This window comes from Carassius auratus, chromosome 9 (assembly GCF_003368295.1).
Source record: "Carassius auratus strain Wakin chromosome 9, ASM336829v1, whole genome shotgun sequence".
NCBI lineage: Eukaryota > Metazoa > Chordata > Actinopteri > Cypriniformes > Cyprinidae > Carassius > Carassius auratus.
Genome location: NC_039251.1, coordinates 3,809,956 through 3,825,412, shown reverse-complemented (window position 1 = coordinate 3,825,412; position 15,457 = coordinate 3,809,956). Strand labels below are relative to the sequence as shown.

At 39.5% G+C, this 15,457-nt stretch overlaps 1 protein-coding gene across 1 annotated transcript in view; it reads left to right on the top strand.

Annotated features, from left to right (window-relative positions):
• LOC113109183 (NLR family CARD domain-containing protein 3-like) overlaps window positions 1–15,457 on the top strand; it is a 28,576-nt gene that overhangs the window by 10,214 nt on the left and 2,905 nt on the right. Inside the window, exons 5-6 of the mRNA XM_026272830.1 lie at window positions 8,287–8,400; window positions 12,271–12,384. Coding sequence (XP_026128615.1) covers window positions 8,287–8,400; window positions 12,271–12,384 — 228 coding nt within the window. The remainder of the gene's footprint in view (window positions 1–8,286; window positions 8,401–12,270; window positions 12,385–15,457) is intronic.

Below are 15,457 nucleotides of genomic sequence, written 5' to 3'. Positions count from 1 at the left end.
CCTATAGAAAATCATTATAAATAAAACGCATAATGTAGGTTAATGGACAAAGACAGTGAAATAAACAAGTTGTAGACAGTTTATTCTATATGGAAAAATGCTTAATGTGAAACTTTGCGTGTTGCGTTTATTCTGGGCTCACCTGCTTGCCTGTACATATTAGTTATGTATTTTAATAAAGTAGAGAAGCATGAGTTTGGCCTTTCTCATCTATGTCCATTATGCCACATTTTGCGGTATGTGAGGAAAATACTATATACATATTCCTTATATTAATGAACTGTACATTTAATTTGATATTTTAATAGCATCTTAATATATTAAGCCATGTTAAACGTTTTTTTTCTACGCTTAGCTAGAGACTTTGCGCAAACGTTCATATTCTGGTGTTCTGGCCATGGATTTGCCGATCTTGTCTTTTTCTTGCAGGACCCTGTACGTTATAGTACTAAATTATTTTTAATAATTTAATCACCACCACAGCGTCTTGTGTCCATTGGCAACATGCACGATTTTTGTTGATTGCAAGTGAAGTCACAGGTAGCGGAGTGTTCAAGTAGCAATTGCAAGTGACATTGTAATTTAGTTTCTTTTTTCTTGTCTTCACAACCTGGCTTTATAAAATGTTGGGAAATTCAAACGAAAAGTAATAAAAAAAAATAAACAAAATAAAAAATAAAGACTGCAAGTGATGTCACTAGCGGAAGTGCAAATGTCTGAGTGTGCAAGTCTGAGAGTGCAAGTACAAGCCTGCAGCCAGAGCCTCTTGAAACATTTTGGGGTCAACCCCCCATGTTGTTACAACTGCAACACACCACGCATCCACATTGTCATCAGTGACAGAGTGGGTCATATTTGGACAGTCAGGGCAAGAGCAAAACCCTGTGCAGGTCAAGCCCACGGAAAGACACTGGCATTTGGTGGCATCGGTGCAGTTTCCGCATTTACAGTAGAGGTGGGTGAGGTCTCTAACTCCTTTAGGTGCTGGTGCCTTCTGGAACATCACAGATTAAATGCAGCCACCTTCTCTGAGCCTCCATCCTCTACCAACTGGGTTCCAGAGAAGAGTTTTGGCCAGGTGGCTGTGATGCCACACTGCTGTTTGGTACATGGCTCTCAGCACATGTTGCTGGAAGCCATCTTCTGTTGGGGGTAGATTTGCTGCTGACACCTCAGCTCATCCAGGTTGGTGCTAGGATGCCCATCTTGGTGCCTCTTCTTTGTCTTTCAAGATCTTTTATTGAGTGTTGGTGGTCATATCTATCAAAAACTATAACGACACAGCTGTTACCTTTCTTTCCCATTAAAGTTTGCGATCTTTTTCCAGACACACTGACCCAGGTCACTGTACGTTTGAAAGGCTGAATCATTGAGACTTTGAAGAAGATCCATGCCATCAATGATATATGCTGATGGTTCTTTTACACTTGGCAGCTGCTGTTGTCTTCTTTATGCTTCCATCATCAAAAAACAAAGAGGGTGGGACAAAATCATGTTTAATCTGAGATACGAGATTTTTATGACTTGGGAGTGGGGAGATACGAGGTTATGCACTCATTGATAAGAATGATACAGACACAGACGTCGCTGCTGCCAGCAGTGTTTATCAAAGTCTGCGGTCGTGTCGAGCCTTTTGACAAGAGATAAGGCTTTAAGGGGTAACTAAACCCCTGGTCAGAGCCTGACTCCACCCACTGGCAATATTTGAAAAATGCTGAAAAGTGGGCAGAGCACAGCGGAGATAGAGGGGACAAACCAAGGGCAGGGCTGAGCCGGTGGGGCGTGAACCTGAGACCCTCAGTGACAGATTAATTGACAGCTGCTGTTAGAGTCGCTAAAATGGAGAGTGACTCTAGTGACGCAAGTAGTTTTGCAACAGAGCGTTTGAAGTAGAGGACTTTTCTCCCCCACCTTCACCTGAAGTGGAGGATGTCGAGGTGTCCGAGGACACAGGGCCAGGGTCTGAGCCATATCAATTCAAGCCACTGGCTCAAACTGCGGTCTTAACTCCCGGAATCTGATAGGCATCCGATGATGCTAGCGAAGCAGCCGTGCAAGAGAGAATGTGGCCAGTCTCCGAGTAAGGCACTGCGTCGCTTTTCAGCATGAGCTGTGTGGAGCATTACAGCTGTGTGGAGCATTACCGAAGCATTACAGCTATGGATTTTTAACAAAACAAGCCTACTCAAATGTATCTAACCTAACGATTTTCATTCGTTATTGTAAGAAATGAAAAAGAGTTATGCAAAGATAGGCTTACTTGGCGCCAGTAGACAGACCTTTTTTCTCCCATAAATAAAACCTGTTAGCCTACTTGCACAGTGCCAACTTTGAGTCAGTAAAATAATAATAAAAACAATAATTTAATACTGGTATCCAAAACATTTAATTCAATACAAGTATAATTAGAAATTAGATACATTTTAAAACTTCAATGCACATGTATAATAAGCCTAGTAATAATAACCCTAGTACTATTGATCATAACATACTTCTACAGAGACTGGAAAACTGGGTTGGGTACTCAAATGGTTCAGGTCATACTTAGAAGGGAGAGGCTATTATGTGAGTCTAGGAGAGCATAAGTCTAAGTGGACGTCCATGACATGTGGAGTGCCACAAGGGTCAATTCTTGCACCGCTCTTGTTTAGCCTGTATATGCTTCCACTAAGTCAAATAATGAGAAAGAACCAAATTGCCTATCACAGCTATGCTGATACCCAGATTTACCTAACCTTATCTCCAAATTACTACAGCCCAATAGGAGGATCTTTGATGACATCTTTGTACGCATACGCGAGTGGTTGTGTGGCAACAAAACAAACAGTATGGCGGGCTGTAAAGACGCAACGAGCACTTTCAAGTGAGTTAAGGCCCGTTCACACCAAGCACGATAACTATAAAGATAACTATAAAGATAACGATATTAGCGTCCACACCAGCGAATGATATTGTCTGTGTATTTTAAGCGGACGCGGCACGTCTGCTGCTTTAAATTCTCGAGCTCATTACAGCAGGATTGATTCTGATTGGTTGGCAATGTTTTGTCGTTCATCAGGGGGAAAAATCGTTCTGAAAGTGATTCTAACGATATCGTTTCTTTATCGTTATAGTTATGGTGTGGACTCTGCTATTCTTTAATATTGAGAACGATTTTTAGAACTATATCTTTATCGTTATCTTTGTAAATATCGGCCTTGGTGTGAACGGGCCTTTAGCGGGCAAAATCCTCAATATATAAGCACTTTAACATCTGAAGACCGGAGGAGGTTTGGAGAGAAGCTCAAAATTTGTATTGGTGACAAAATCGAAGCTATTCAAAGCCCATATGAGATCTGGGATGACAAAAAACGTTGGTCCGACTCGCCCGTGTCTTGGCCACCAATCTGCTGGGGAGACATTTATTCTTATTTAATAGAAACCCCTGGACCCTTCACTCATGAAAGATTAAAGGCTTTCAAAAGTCTGAAGGCCTATGATTATTTTGTTTCTCGAAAAGTTGGGCCAATCTTTTCTGCCAAACAGAAAGCAGTGATCGTGCTAAAAGCAGAGGTTAGACCTGGCCAAGGACACACAGCATGATTCGCATCTCCCGTGGGTGATCTCCCAATGTTCAATCGCCTAATTGCACGCAACCATTTCTTTCATTTTTCGCTATCCTTTTTGGAGAGAATTCGAAAAGACTTTTTATCAGGCCCTCAACTAACCGTACAATTGACCACACAGCAAGAGTGAACCATCCTCTTCTCTAAATCCTCCTCCAAACGTGCAAAACAATCAAATTACAGGTATCTAGCGGTGTTTCCTGCCACACGATTCCCATGATGCAACGCGACAAACATAAACAATGATGTCACAAAAGATCCGCCTATTGACTCCCTCTGCCAATGCATTGATAAAATTAATAGTTGGATGTGCCAGAGCTTTCTTCAGCTAAACAAGGAAAAAACTGAAGTCATTGCATTTGGAAACAAAGATGAAGTGTTCAAGGTGAATGCATACCTTGACTCTAGGGGTCAAACAACTAAAAATCAAGTCAGGAATCTTGGTGTGATTCTGGAGACAGACCTTAGTTTCAGTAGTCATGTCAAAGCAGTAGCTAAATCAGCATACTATCATCTCAAAAACATTGCAAGAATTAGAGGTTTTGTTTCCAGCCAAGACTTGGAGAAACTTGTTCATGCCTTTATCGCCAGCAGGGAGACTAGTGTAATGTGCTCCTCACCGGCCTTCCCAAAAAGACCATTAGACAGCTGCAGCTCATCCAGAACACTGCTGCCAGGATTCTGACTAGAAGCAGAAAATCTGAGCATATCACACCAGTCCTCAGGTCCTTACACTGGCTTCCAGTTAAATATAGGATTGATTTTAAAGTACTTTTACTCTTATATAAGTCACTAAATGACCTAGGACCAAAATATATTGCAGATATGTTCACTGAATATAAACCTAACAAGAGCACTCAGATTACTAAGATCAAGTCAGTTAGAAATACCAAGGGTTCACACAAAACAAGGGGAGTCCTCCTTTAGTTACTATGTCGCCCGCAGTTGGAATCAGCTTCCAGAAGAGATCAGATGTGCTAAAACACTAGTAACATTTAAATCTAGACTCAAAACTCATAGACAAGTAGACATTTAAAATACATCAATAACTGATCATAGTTTAAAATAGATAAAATCAGAGTTAAGGCTTGCTTTATGTGTAGCTCGATAAGGATTTCTCAATCGTTGCGACTTTAAATCCTGAGGACACAAAATGGCGTGGAAGTTCCTGCCGCGGAGTGAAGAAGAGGTGGCATTACGAGGATTCTCAGCCAGTTGAAATGTCCAATGGAGTTAAGAGATTTGCTCTCAATCTATTTTCAACACTTTAGATTGTTTACCACGTGGGGTTTGACCAATAGCATTGAATTGTGAAAAAATATGAAATAGACAAAATTTGGACATGCGAGGATTCAGTGACGATATTTTAATAGAGGTGTTCCGTTCCAATGTTAACCTGATTCAATTGGATCTGTGGTTCATATGAATTGTATAGTATACTGTGCCTTATGAAATGTATCATTATTAAATGTATCATAAATATAGATCAGCACTTACCTAATGTAAGTTACTTTGCAGTAAACATGAATTTGTCAACCTTCTTCTCACCACTGATAATGTGATTTGGACTTGAGGCTTTTTTATCCAGCGTTCTTTCATTTTGGACACCTCATACATTGAGTGACAGAACACTTCTCTTTTATTATATATTTACATATTAATAATTTAAGTTGTATTGTGTGAAGTTAAGTTATAGTTTTATTAAAAAAGTTAATTAAGTTAAAACTCCTGGTCTCCTGTTTGTGCTATGGTAAGGTGTTATCTTTTGATTTCGATCTTTGTTTCCATATAGTACAAGGTGCCATATTAAATATTTTTTGATGTCTCTTATATTTGAATTTCTCAACATTCTTCTCACCACTGATAATGAATGGGTTTGGACTCAATTATGTCAGTGTTCCATTTTCATTCATTTTGGACACCTCATACATTGAGTGACAGAACACTTCTCTTTTATCATATATTTACATATTTGGTATTGCTGGATTCAGCACAACCCCACCTTTCCAACAAGCCATCATATGTGTTTCTATGATAATGCCAGGCAAAGCAAGCACAAAGTAAATGAAAACATTCTGCATAGATATTGAATTTGTGCATGTCCGCTTATTTTAGATATGTGTTTACATGTCTCTATTTATTCCATACATCAAGATATTCACATCCAGTCTTTTGTAGTAGTTAAATCAACTTCCTGACTACAAACATGTCAAGTTTCAAAGCTCTCAGAGCTTGTGTGATTGATCTGCATTAGTTTATATGCCTTAACTCCCATACGGACAGGCTATATTTTAGTCCTTTATTGGTTTTGGGGTGTATAACAATATCTGTTAATTTAACAATCTTAGCAGTAAAATATTTTTAGCCAAGAATCCATTTCATATATGGGAGACCTTAGAGATGAGGAAAAACATTGTTGGGTTTAGTTCTACCTCCGGTAGGGGTATCTCGAAAACTAAAGCACTTTTTGACCATTTGTCACTAGCCTATATACCCTGACAGAGGATACTAATTGCGTCAATACATGAGTCAACAAAATTCTGATTGGTTCCAAAACCTAGATAAAACTCTCCAAAGACGTATATCTGATATGCTGGACACTGGCAGTTGATCGTTTTTGTCCTGGGACTGTCTGAGCTTCTCCCTGTACAGACAGATACTAACACACGTACACAGAGAACTTATCTAAAATTCAAGGCTTTCTAGCACTGGCGAGTGTCTTATCATTACGGTTGGATACACACACATAATATGTGGACATTAATCTTGAGGAAAAGAAATACAGCACACATAAGGTTACACATTTCACTCTTGCTATAACTTGATTAATAGTCAAACAAGAAATCATGTAATAAAATAATTAATATCAGTATGAAGGATATGGCAAATCGGCATCCACTCCTTCAGGAGAAACCAGGCTCAGTTGGGGGTCAGTTCTCCTCTGACCAGACGAAACCAGTAGTTCAATTCCAGGCTGCAGCAAAGTCATATTGTGCAGAAGAAAAAAAATAGACTAGACAGTAGTAGCAGTAGTTCTAGTGTTTTATCATGAAGAACAGTTAATAACACACTTACCCAAAAGTGCAGCTCAGAATCAGTTTATAGTTGTTTGGCTGCTTTATAATAGTCTTGTGCCGCGTTTCCACCGCAGGAACTTTACCCAGGAACTAGGGACTTTGGCCTGGTACTCGGTGTGTTTCCAATGCAGGAACCAGGAACTAAATAAAGTTCCGGGTAAAAAAAAATGCCCCTCAGAAAGTCCCTGCTGGCGAGGTGGTACTTTTTCAAAGTTCCGGAACTTTCGGGGGCGGTACTTGGACGCTAAACATGCTGATTGGTTGAGTTCACGCAGCATTGGTTGAGTTTAACCATCATTTATTCGGATCATTTTCAAAATATTGCTATTATTGTGTCATGAAATGTGATTTTAAAAGTATTTCGAGCGAGAATTTAGTTGTTTAAAACTCAAATCTGTGGTTTATTTATAAAGACAGAAAGACTTTTTAAAAAATGTGTTTTGCTGATCTCAGAGACAGTGAGCTCCAGGCGATCAGCGAGAGATCAGTCCTCATGTATCCTCCGAGAGCAGACTCACTTTGGATAGACCTTTTGATGTGTGCCGCTGGCTCTGATGTCTCTTTAGTGGTTAAAAATAACATATAATTTGTTTTGGGTAAATCTAACAGGTTATATTTGGTCTGTATTCAATTTATCTATTTGTTAAAATGAAAATAAAAAAGGCAAATTTATGTAATATTTCGTTTCATTGTAATGGCTGTATATATACACACATCCTTGAACTAAGTAAATTTCTGCAGCTGTTATTATGTTTAAATGAAAATGAAAGGAGCCAGTGGTATTTAATATCATTTTTCGTTTAATTGTAAATATACAGAGAGGAAAATTGCAGTAGCCACGGTCAGCTGACTGAAGTTATCAAGTACGCTGCTGTTTGCAGATTTACTGGACTTGCGTCGTCGTGGACATCACACTGCCGAGTCAAATGCACAAAGTCTAAACTACCGAGAATGCATGTCCAAAATCAGCGTACTTCGTATGGAGAAAAGCGCGCACCCGCACAGACCTACATCACCAGACTATTTGGCTAATCTTCCCGGTACAATACAACGCGGTGGAAAAGCAGAAAGCAACAGGTCTGGGGGGAAAAAAAGTTCCTGGTACAAATGTTCTGGGTAATTTCGGTGGAAACGCGGCATTGTAGAGCTGCGGTAAGTGTTCTTGTCACTAGACTGTACTTCAGTTTGTAATAGACAAATATCATTGGGCAAATATCAGTATTCAGTGTGCTGGACGTGATTGTAAAATACTTTGTTATATGACTATGTAGAGATCTGAAAGCCTTGAGCTTTTCTTTCGTACAGACACTGGGTTTTCCCTCAAGATAAATGTAGTTTGAACTATTTGTTTGGATGCTTGACCCCTGTATGACTGAGAGTGCGGGTCAGAAAACCTCACAGCATTGCTAAGAGTTTGTTTATTAGTGGAAGACAACCGTCTTCTGCTGGCAAACCATTCACACATGTGGAGAAGGCGTCCGGATCAGATGATCATGATGTAAATGTGTTTTGGCGTCACATCTGACTGATGCTGCAGATTCTCACTTTCTGTCTTCATCACTGTTTACAGCAAAAGAGTGTGATATTTCGGTGTGTTTTCTCAGGATCTGCAGTCAGAGATCTTCATCTCCTGATCACAGCTATGTGTCTCTGAAGAGTGACGGATCCATGATTGATCCTCCTAAACTCAGTGATGAAGCAGTGACCTCTGACCCCAGGTGAGGATAATCGTGTGGTGATGATTGAACTGCTTTATGGGAGTCATACATACTTAGGTGTGCTCCGATCACGATCAGCCGATCGTTATGTGCATCTCGTCAGTAAAGCCGGTTCTCTAATCAGCGGTTAATTCCATCAGGTGCGTGATTTCACATAGAGCAGCTGTTACTACACAGAGCCGTTGTTAATAGAGAAGATGCGCAAATCCACTTCATTTTCAGCGTTTTTTGGCGCATCTTCTCAGTTAATAGCGGCTCTGTGTAGTAACAGCTGCTCTATGTGAAATCACGCACCCTGGGGGGGGTAATTGACACAGACCCAAACACTTAAAGGAGTCGTGGTGTTCATTTGTTTCTTTTAATGGCAGCTGTGAATGTATTGACTGAACAATTATTTGAACTGTTCATTAAACTAAACATGCAATTTATCCACAAAGTGTGCAGCTTTTGTTACTGCACTGTAACTTTCTGGGCTTCTGGAAGAACATTCCCAGAGCCTCTTGATATGGAAAGTCAGAAACGTCTGGTCCATTTATTGTGATCCTCATGTGTGCTGCAAGATTGTCTCCTTGCAGCCTTTTGCAGATGTTTGTCTTGATCTGCAAATGCATTAACTGTTAAATGTGATAGCTAAACATATCGCTAAAAGCAGCAAATCCTATTGTGAAAAGTTTATATTACACTGTTCATGGTTGAGAAGTCCCTTTCACAATTTAGCTGGGTCTAAACTTGTCATCCGGTGATGACTGGACTTTTGACGCTTGTCAGGGCCAGGATGTGCAGCACTTACCACAGATGTGTGCAGTGGAAATCAGGGATCAAACAGTGTTGTGTTACAGCTACCGGAGCTGATCGCGGTCACTCTGGTCAATGCTCGTGTTTACACCAGACGCGCCGCGGCACTTTTTAAATGGGCGCATAGTCTATTTTTGATGCACACTCGTCCAAACCGCACAGCAAATACAAAATAAAAGTAAAGAAATCATGTACATTTCAAAATAAACACCTTGTGCAGACTCTCAATCGTATTTCACATTAATATTTATTCATGCTAGGTGGCCAGAAATAGATGACAAGATCTTCATCCTCAAAGTTAAGAAAACCTCACATTATTATGACAACACCATTTTTACAAGGACAAATATATATAAAAAAAGGTGTTGTGGATTTTAATTGAAGGAGTTTTAGGAGTGGAATTAACAGGTGAGAGATTATTGAGTGACCTCTGACCTCAGGTGAGAGATGATCCAGTATTAGATTCGACAGACTGAACAAGAGGCGTTACGTTTACAGCACTGGAGTGCATTGAGGCAGAAAAACTGAAACAAGTGGAAGAAAAAACCCATAAAATAATGAACAAATGTTTTGTGCCTTTTGTTTTTCAGAAAATGCAACAAAACATGATTTTCATTTTTACAGAGCACCGTCATCAAAGACACTTTGAATCGAAACAGTGGTTTATGATTTCAAGCATTAAAGAGACAGACTGCACTGATGAATAAAACATGAATTTGATGTAAACAATAGATCTACATAATATTCACATATGAAGTTCATAGAGGAAATAGTGTATTAGCCGTACAGTTATGGCATATTCTGTTGTTAAGTGATGACGTAAGAAGCGCTGTTTCCGGGTCCAAGCCTCAACTCACTTCACTTGAAAATATGACCGCAGCAGCCGTTTATGAGCACCGTTTATTCATATTAATAATTTAAGCTAAATGCTTTCAGACTTACGGTATACACTACAGTCTCCGTGCTCACAGCGTCCCAAACACAAATCATTTTTATATATATTTTTTTATATTTATATTTTCATTGTTTGGCTATCTGGGACTTCGGTATGGAGTTAAAGGTTAAGATTATAACTTTTTAGCTAGTATTCTATCACATTTTGAGTTTATATTAACACCTTTTTGTTGTTTTCTCATGGTAACTGATGGAGCGTTTGGACACGGAAGCGCTGCTACGTGACGTCAGACTTAACAAGCGAATAGTGATATTTAAACCTGAAACATGTCCATAGACTAGACAGTAGTAGCAGTAGTTCTATGGAGCCAATTTAACGGCATATATAAACGCAAAAAAATGTACGTTTTGCAAACGAAAATTTAAGTACTGAGGAAAATAAATGTGCTTTTTGCAAACAAAAATTAAGAATTGCAAAATCTAAATGAAACAGCACGAAAGCAATGATTTTTCAATACGTATTTTCCATGGCAATATCTATTAATTTATCTGCAACGCTGTTTTTATTTTGCGTGTCAGTCAAGTTTGAGCTTGATACCATTTTCCCTTTGCGCTTCACTTTTCTGCACGTCTCTCTTTGTGGCACTGTTTTGACGTGGGGGCGGAGTCAAGGGACGGGGGCGTGTACAACATGACTCCCTGGAAGTGACGTCATCGGCCCGAGACGCAGCTCACTGACCCAGGTCCTGTCATGATGAGCGAGACTTTCGAGTGGATCGTTTCTTTTTATTCAATAGCATTAAAACATTCATGCTTTCATTTTATTTACTTTATTAACAAATGTATGTGTATTAGCAGCGTTTGCTCAAGTTAAAGAAGTTGTTACCATGAACATCTGCTGTTTATTTCTCTCGATGTGCAAACTTTTATAGCATTAAAGGGTGTATTGTTTCATTTGGTTAACTGCAAGTGTTTGTTTAAAATCTCTTAACTTGTGGAGGACGCCAGTGCACAGAAGCGTTAAAAGCAAATTTATATTCCTCAATACTTAAATTTTCGCTTCCAAAATGTAATTTTTTTGTGTATATATACTAGGGCTGCACGATATTGGGAAAAATGTACATTGCGATATTTTATTTTTCTGCGATATATATTGCGATATGAAATAAAAAAAAATTGTTACAAACAGAAATGGGGTGAGCACACTTACATTCTCATTTTAAATGATTTAAACATCGACACCATCGTGTCAATTGATTAATATGCGCGAGGGAGAGAGAGCAAGACAGTGCTCGTGTTGTTTGAAGACATTGAGCGTGCGGCCGGGGCTCGCTTTGCGCGCGCGCTCTTTCTCTCAGGCCGGTGACAGGTGCAATATAAATAGGCGTCGGCTCTATTTCTAGCATGCACGTGTTTTCCGCGCGTCTTGAGCCGCACCTGAGACGCGCGTCTCACGCAGGCAGTCTGCAAGCTCTAACCAGTTAACATGGGAGCCGAATTAAAAACGGACACGCTACTGAGCTGAGACGCTTGCTCCACGCATCTAGTGTGTCGCCGGCCGCGCGCTCGCGCTCTCTCTCTCTCTCTCTCTCTCACGCGCGCTCTTTGGCCCATACAGTTAATGAATAACGGATCAACTACGACGGCCTACATCGCAGATCCTGCGATGTGACTATCGTGGATTTGTACATTGCGATATCGATGCTTAAACAACACATCGTGCAGCCCTAATATATACAGCATTAAATTGACTCCATATAGTTCTAGTGTTTTATCATGAAGAACAGTTAATAACACACTTACCCAGAAGTGCAGCTCAGAATCAGTTTATAGTTGTTTGGCTGCTTTATAATAGTCTTGTAGAGCTTTACTTTCGTACAGACACTGGGTTTTTCCTCAAGATAAATGTAGTTTGAACTATTTGTTTGGATGCTTGACCCCTGTATGACTGAGAGTGCGGGTCAGAAAACCTCACAGCATTGCTAAGAGTTTGTTTATTAGTGGAAGACAAACTGTCTTCTGCTGGCAAACCATTCACACATGTGGAGAAGGCGTCCGGATCAGATGATCATGATGTAAATGTGTTTTGGCGTCACATCTGACTGATGCTGCAGATTCTCACTTTCTGTCATCATCACTGTTTACAGCAAAAGAGTGTGATATTTCTGTGTGTTTTCTCAGGATCTGCAGTCAGAGATCTTCATCTCCTGATCACAGCTGTGTGTCTCTGAAGAGTGACGGATCCATGATTGATCCTCCTAAACTCAGTGATGAAGCAGTGACCTCTGACCCCAGGTGAGGATAATCATGTGGTGATGATTGAACTGCTTTATGGGAGTCAGAAACACACTCGATACACACAGACACTCGACACAATGAGCACACGAGCTCAATGAAAATGTGATTAAATATATTTATGAAATGTCATGAATATATCTAATAATTTGTTTTTCTTTAATTACAGGATACAGCTAGACATTTACAAAAAAAAAAAAAAATTACATTTCTTAGAATACAAAAGGCTTACAAGGGGGGGGGTTGGTTGGGGAAAATTGGCACAGACCCAAACACTTAAAGGAGTCATGAGCCGAATTTTCCACTCTGGGGTCAGTGCGAGCCAGGGCTTAAAATGGGCCAGGCTCGGGTCATAGTCTCGGGCCAGTAGCACTGAGGCTAGAATAGCGCAGGGTTTCCACAGTCAGGGCCTGAAGTACGCTGCTCGTCACTAAAACACACCCTTTACACGCCTCTCAGGAACAACGTAACAAAACACCATCATTTCACCAACAAAGAGAAGTTATCAGAAAACTAAGAAAGAAATTACTGGAACATGTTCGATCACACAGGAACATGATAAAAGCTGCCGTTTGTTTGCATGCTTTGTTATATATTCAAAAACAAAAACAATCTATGTTTTAACTATAGAATAAGTTATACATTGATCATAATGAATTAATTTATCAGGACTCAAAATTAATCGCACATAGATACTTATTTATATTTTATTTATTTTTAAAGCTTGTGAAAGTAGCCTGCTTATTCAGTCGAGTCGGTTTCTGTTTATTTGTAGTCACAGTAGCCTGTACATCATATTTAGAATGAATGATAATATCTCTATTTTTATAAAAGCTCCCGAACAAAAATTTATTATATTTCTATGATAGGCCACGTTGAGCGAAATTCTCGAGACGAGACTTATGAAAGATAAAATATGTTAAATAAATACACAATTGTGATGGAGAATAAGAAGCTGACGTCTGATCTCTCCTGGTTGCATTTACCATGTTTACTATGGTAACATTTATGTTTAGCAAAATAAAAGTAAAGAAATCATGTACATTTCAAAATAAACACCTTGTGCAGACTCCCAGTCGTATTTCACATTACTATATATTCATGCTAGGAGGCCAGAAATAGATGACAAGATGTTCATCCTCAAAGCTAAGAAAACCTCACATTATTATATGACAACACCTTTTTTTACAAGGACAAATATAAAAAAAGGTTGTTGTGGAGTTTTAATTGAAGGAGTTTTAGGAGTGGAATAAACTGAATGAAACTGGACAAAACATTAACATTTAGACTATGTTAGACTATGTTAGAACACACAAAAACCAAGAAAAACTACATTGGACCCTAGACTGCAGTGTTAGACACAAATCACGCAGTCTCGCGAATCTTACCGCTGCGCTTCTGATCCGCTTCAGGTGTGAGTTGGCACCGTGCGGAAGATGCCACGAAACGTCCTCAGAACCGTAATGCGTGTGCGAAATCAGGAGTCACACTTACTCCGTCTGCAGTGCGTATGCGTTGCGTATTTTTTACTCACCCATGTTAACGGATTCCAGCATTCACGCGGTTGCGGTCCGTCAGTGCACTCCAGGAGCGGTGCGTTTGCAGCAGTGCAGCCATCGTTTACTTACCGAGTCTATTTTTGCTGTGCTGCATTGTTTGCGGTAAAAATTTACATGGATTGACACAGAAATGCAGTCGTTTCACAATAAACATCTACTAATTAAAGCCTACTGTGTTTCACACTCAACACATGGGTTTTTGGCTAGGTTTAAAACAAGAAAAAGAGCACCTTTTAGATAAACAATGAAAACATCATATATGCACTTTTATGGAGGCAGAAAACAAAGTTCAATAAGATCCCAGTGGGATTGCTTGTAATAAACTATTTTTTTCTGCTTTTTTTGTCAGTGGTGTTTTAATTTTCAACATTTGCAACATCCTAACAAGAAAAGTTGGTTAATTGTTGTGTTTTAATGTTTTACCGCTTGATTGAGCAGCTTATTATACAAATCTACGAGTCCAATGCATGAATAATGTATTGTTTATATTTATTGAGTTTAAACTATGTCTATGAAAGATTGTTACTGTACTGTGATAAGAGAGTCACAATGCTGAAGTAGCGGACTGCAAACGCGTCCTGTGTGAAAGCACAATGAGTCCGTGCTGCTTCTGCTCCACATACACACTGCAGACGGAGTATGTGTGAAACAGGAGCTTCTACTCACAGTAGAGCGAGTGTTGCCATCTTCAGTTCCCTGTGAGCGGTTAAGGGCTATTTGGTTTGTTTAATAAAATAAATTGTAATCTGGCGCTATAAAGAAAATCTAATAAAATTTACTTGACCTTCAAGGGGGGTGGGGCGAGCCGTTAGGAGGGCGGGGCGCCCCCCTTACATAAATGTAGGGGAAACCCTGATATTTCTGCATTCAACTTATTTAATAATTGTTATTATTTATAGGCCGTTACGAGACACACACGCACTGCAGACGGAGTATGTGTGAAACCGTTATTATTCATAGTCCTACTTTAAACACAGTGGGCAACCAAAAATACCAAAATTAACTAAGAAAAAAAAGAAAAAAAACTTTATCCATGATGTGGAACTTTTAATTATAAACAAACAGAAATACAGCAGACTCATATTTTGAAATCTCTGCTTGTCTATCGCTGGCTGCTCCTTCAGAAAGATGAGGGAGATAAAATATGCATCTTACAGCCATCTAACATGTTACAATAACCACAGCATAAAGTACAGACTGTAATAATTCATCAGCTGTCAATCACAAGCGATCATCTTGAATAAATGTGCTCTAGTCACTGATTGTGAACTGCTGTGAAACACAAGTCTGTAGAAGAGCAACAGTGCCACGGTTTTACTCTGAATGTGCAGCGATCAGATTTATTTCATCACAACAGACTTCTGAAGTTTAATGATCACTTTAAACTGTATCGTGATTCTCCACATTTAAGAGAGTAAAGAATAATAATGAAGATGTTTGTTCTGCAGTGTAAGGTGTTGAAGACTCTGTGAGGAGCTGCAGGAGCTTGTTTTATTGGCTCTTGTGCTCCTGAA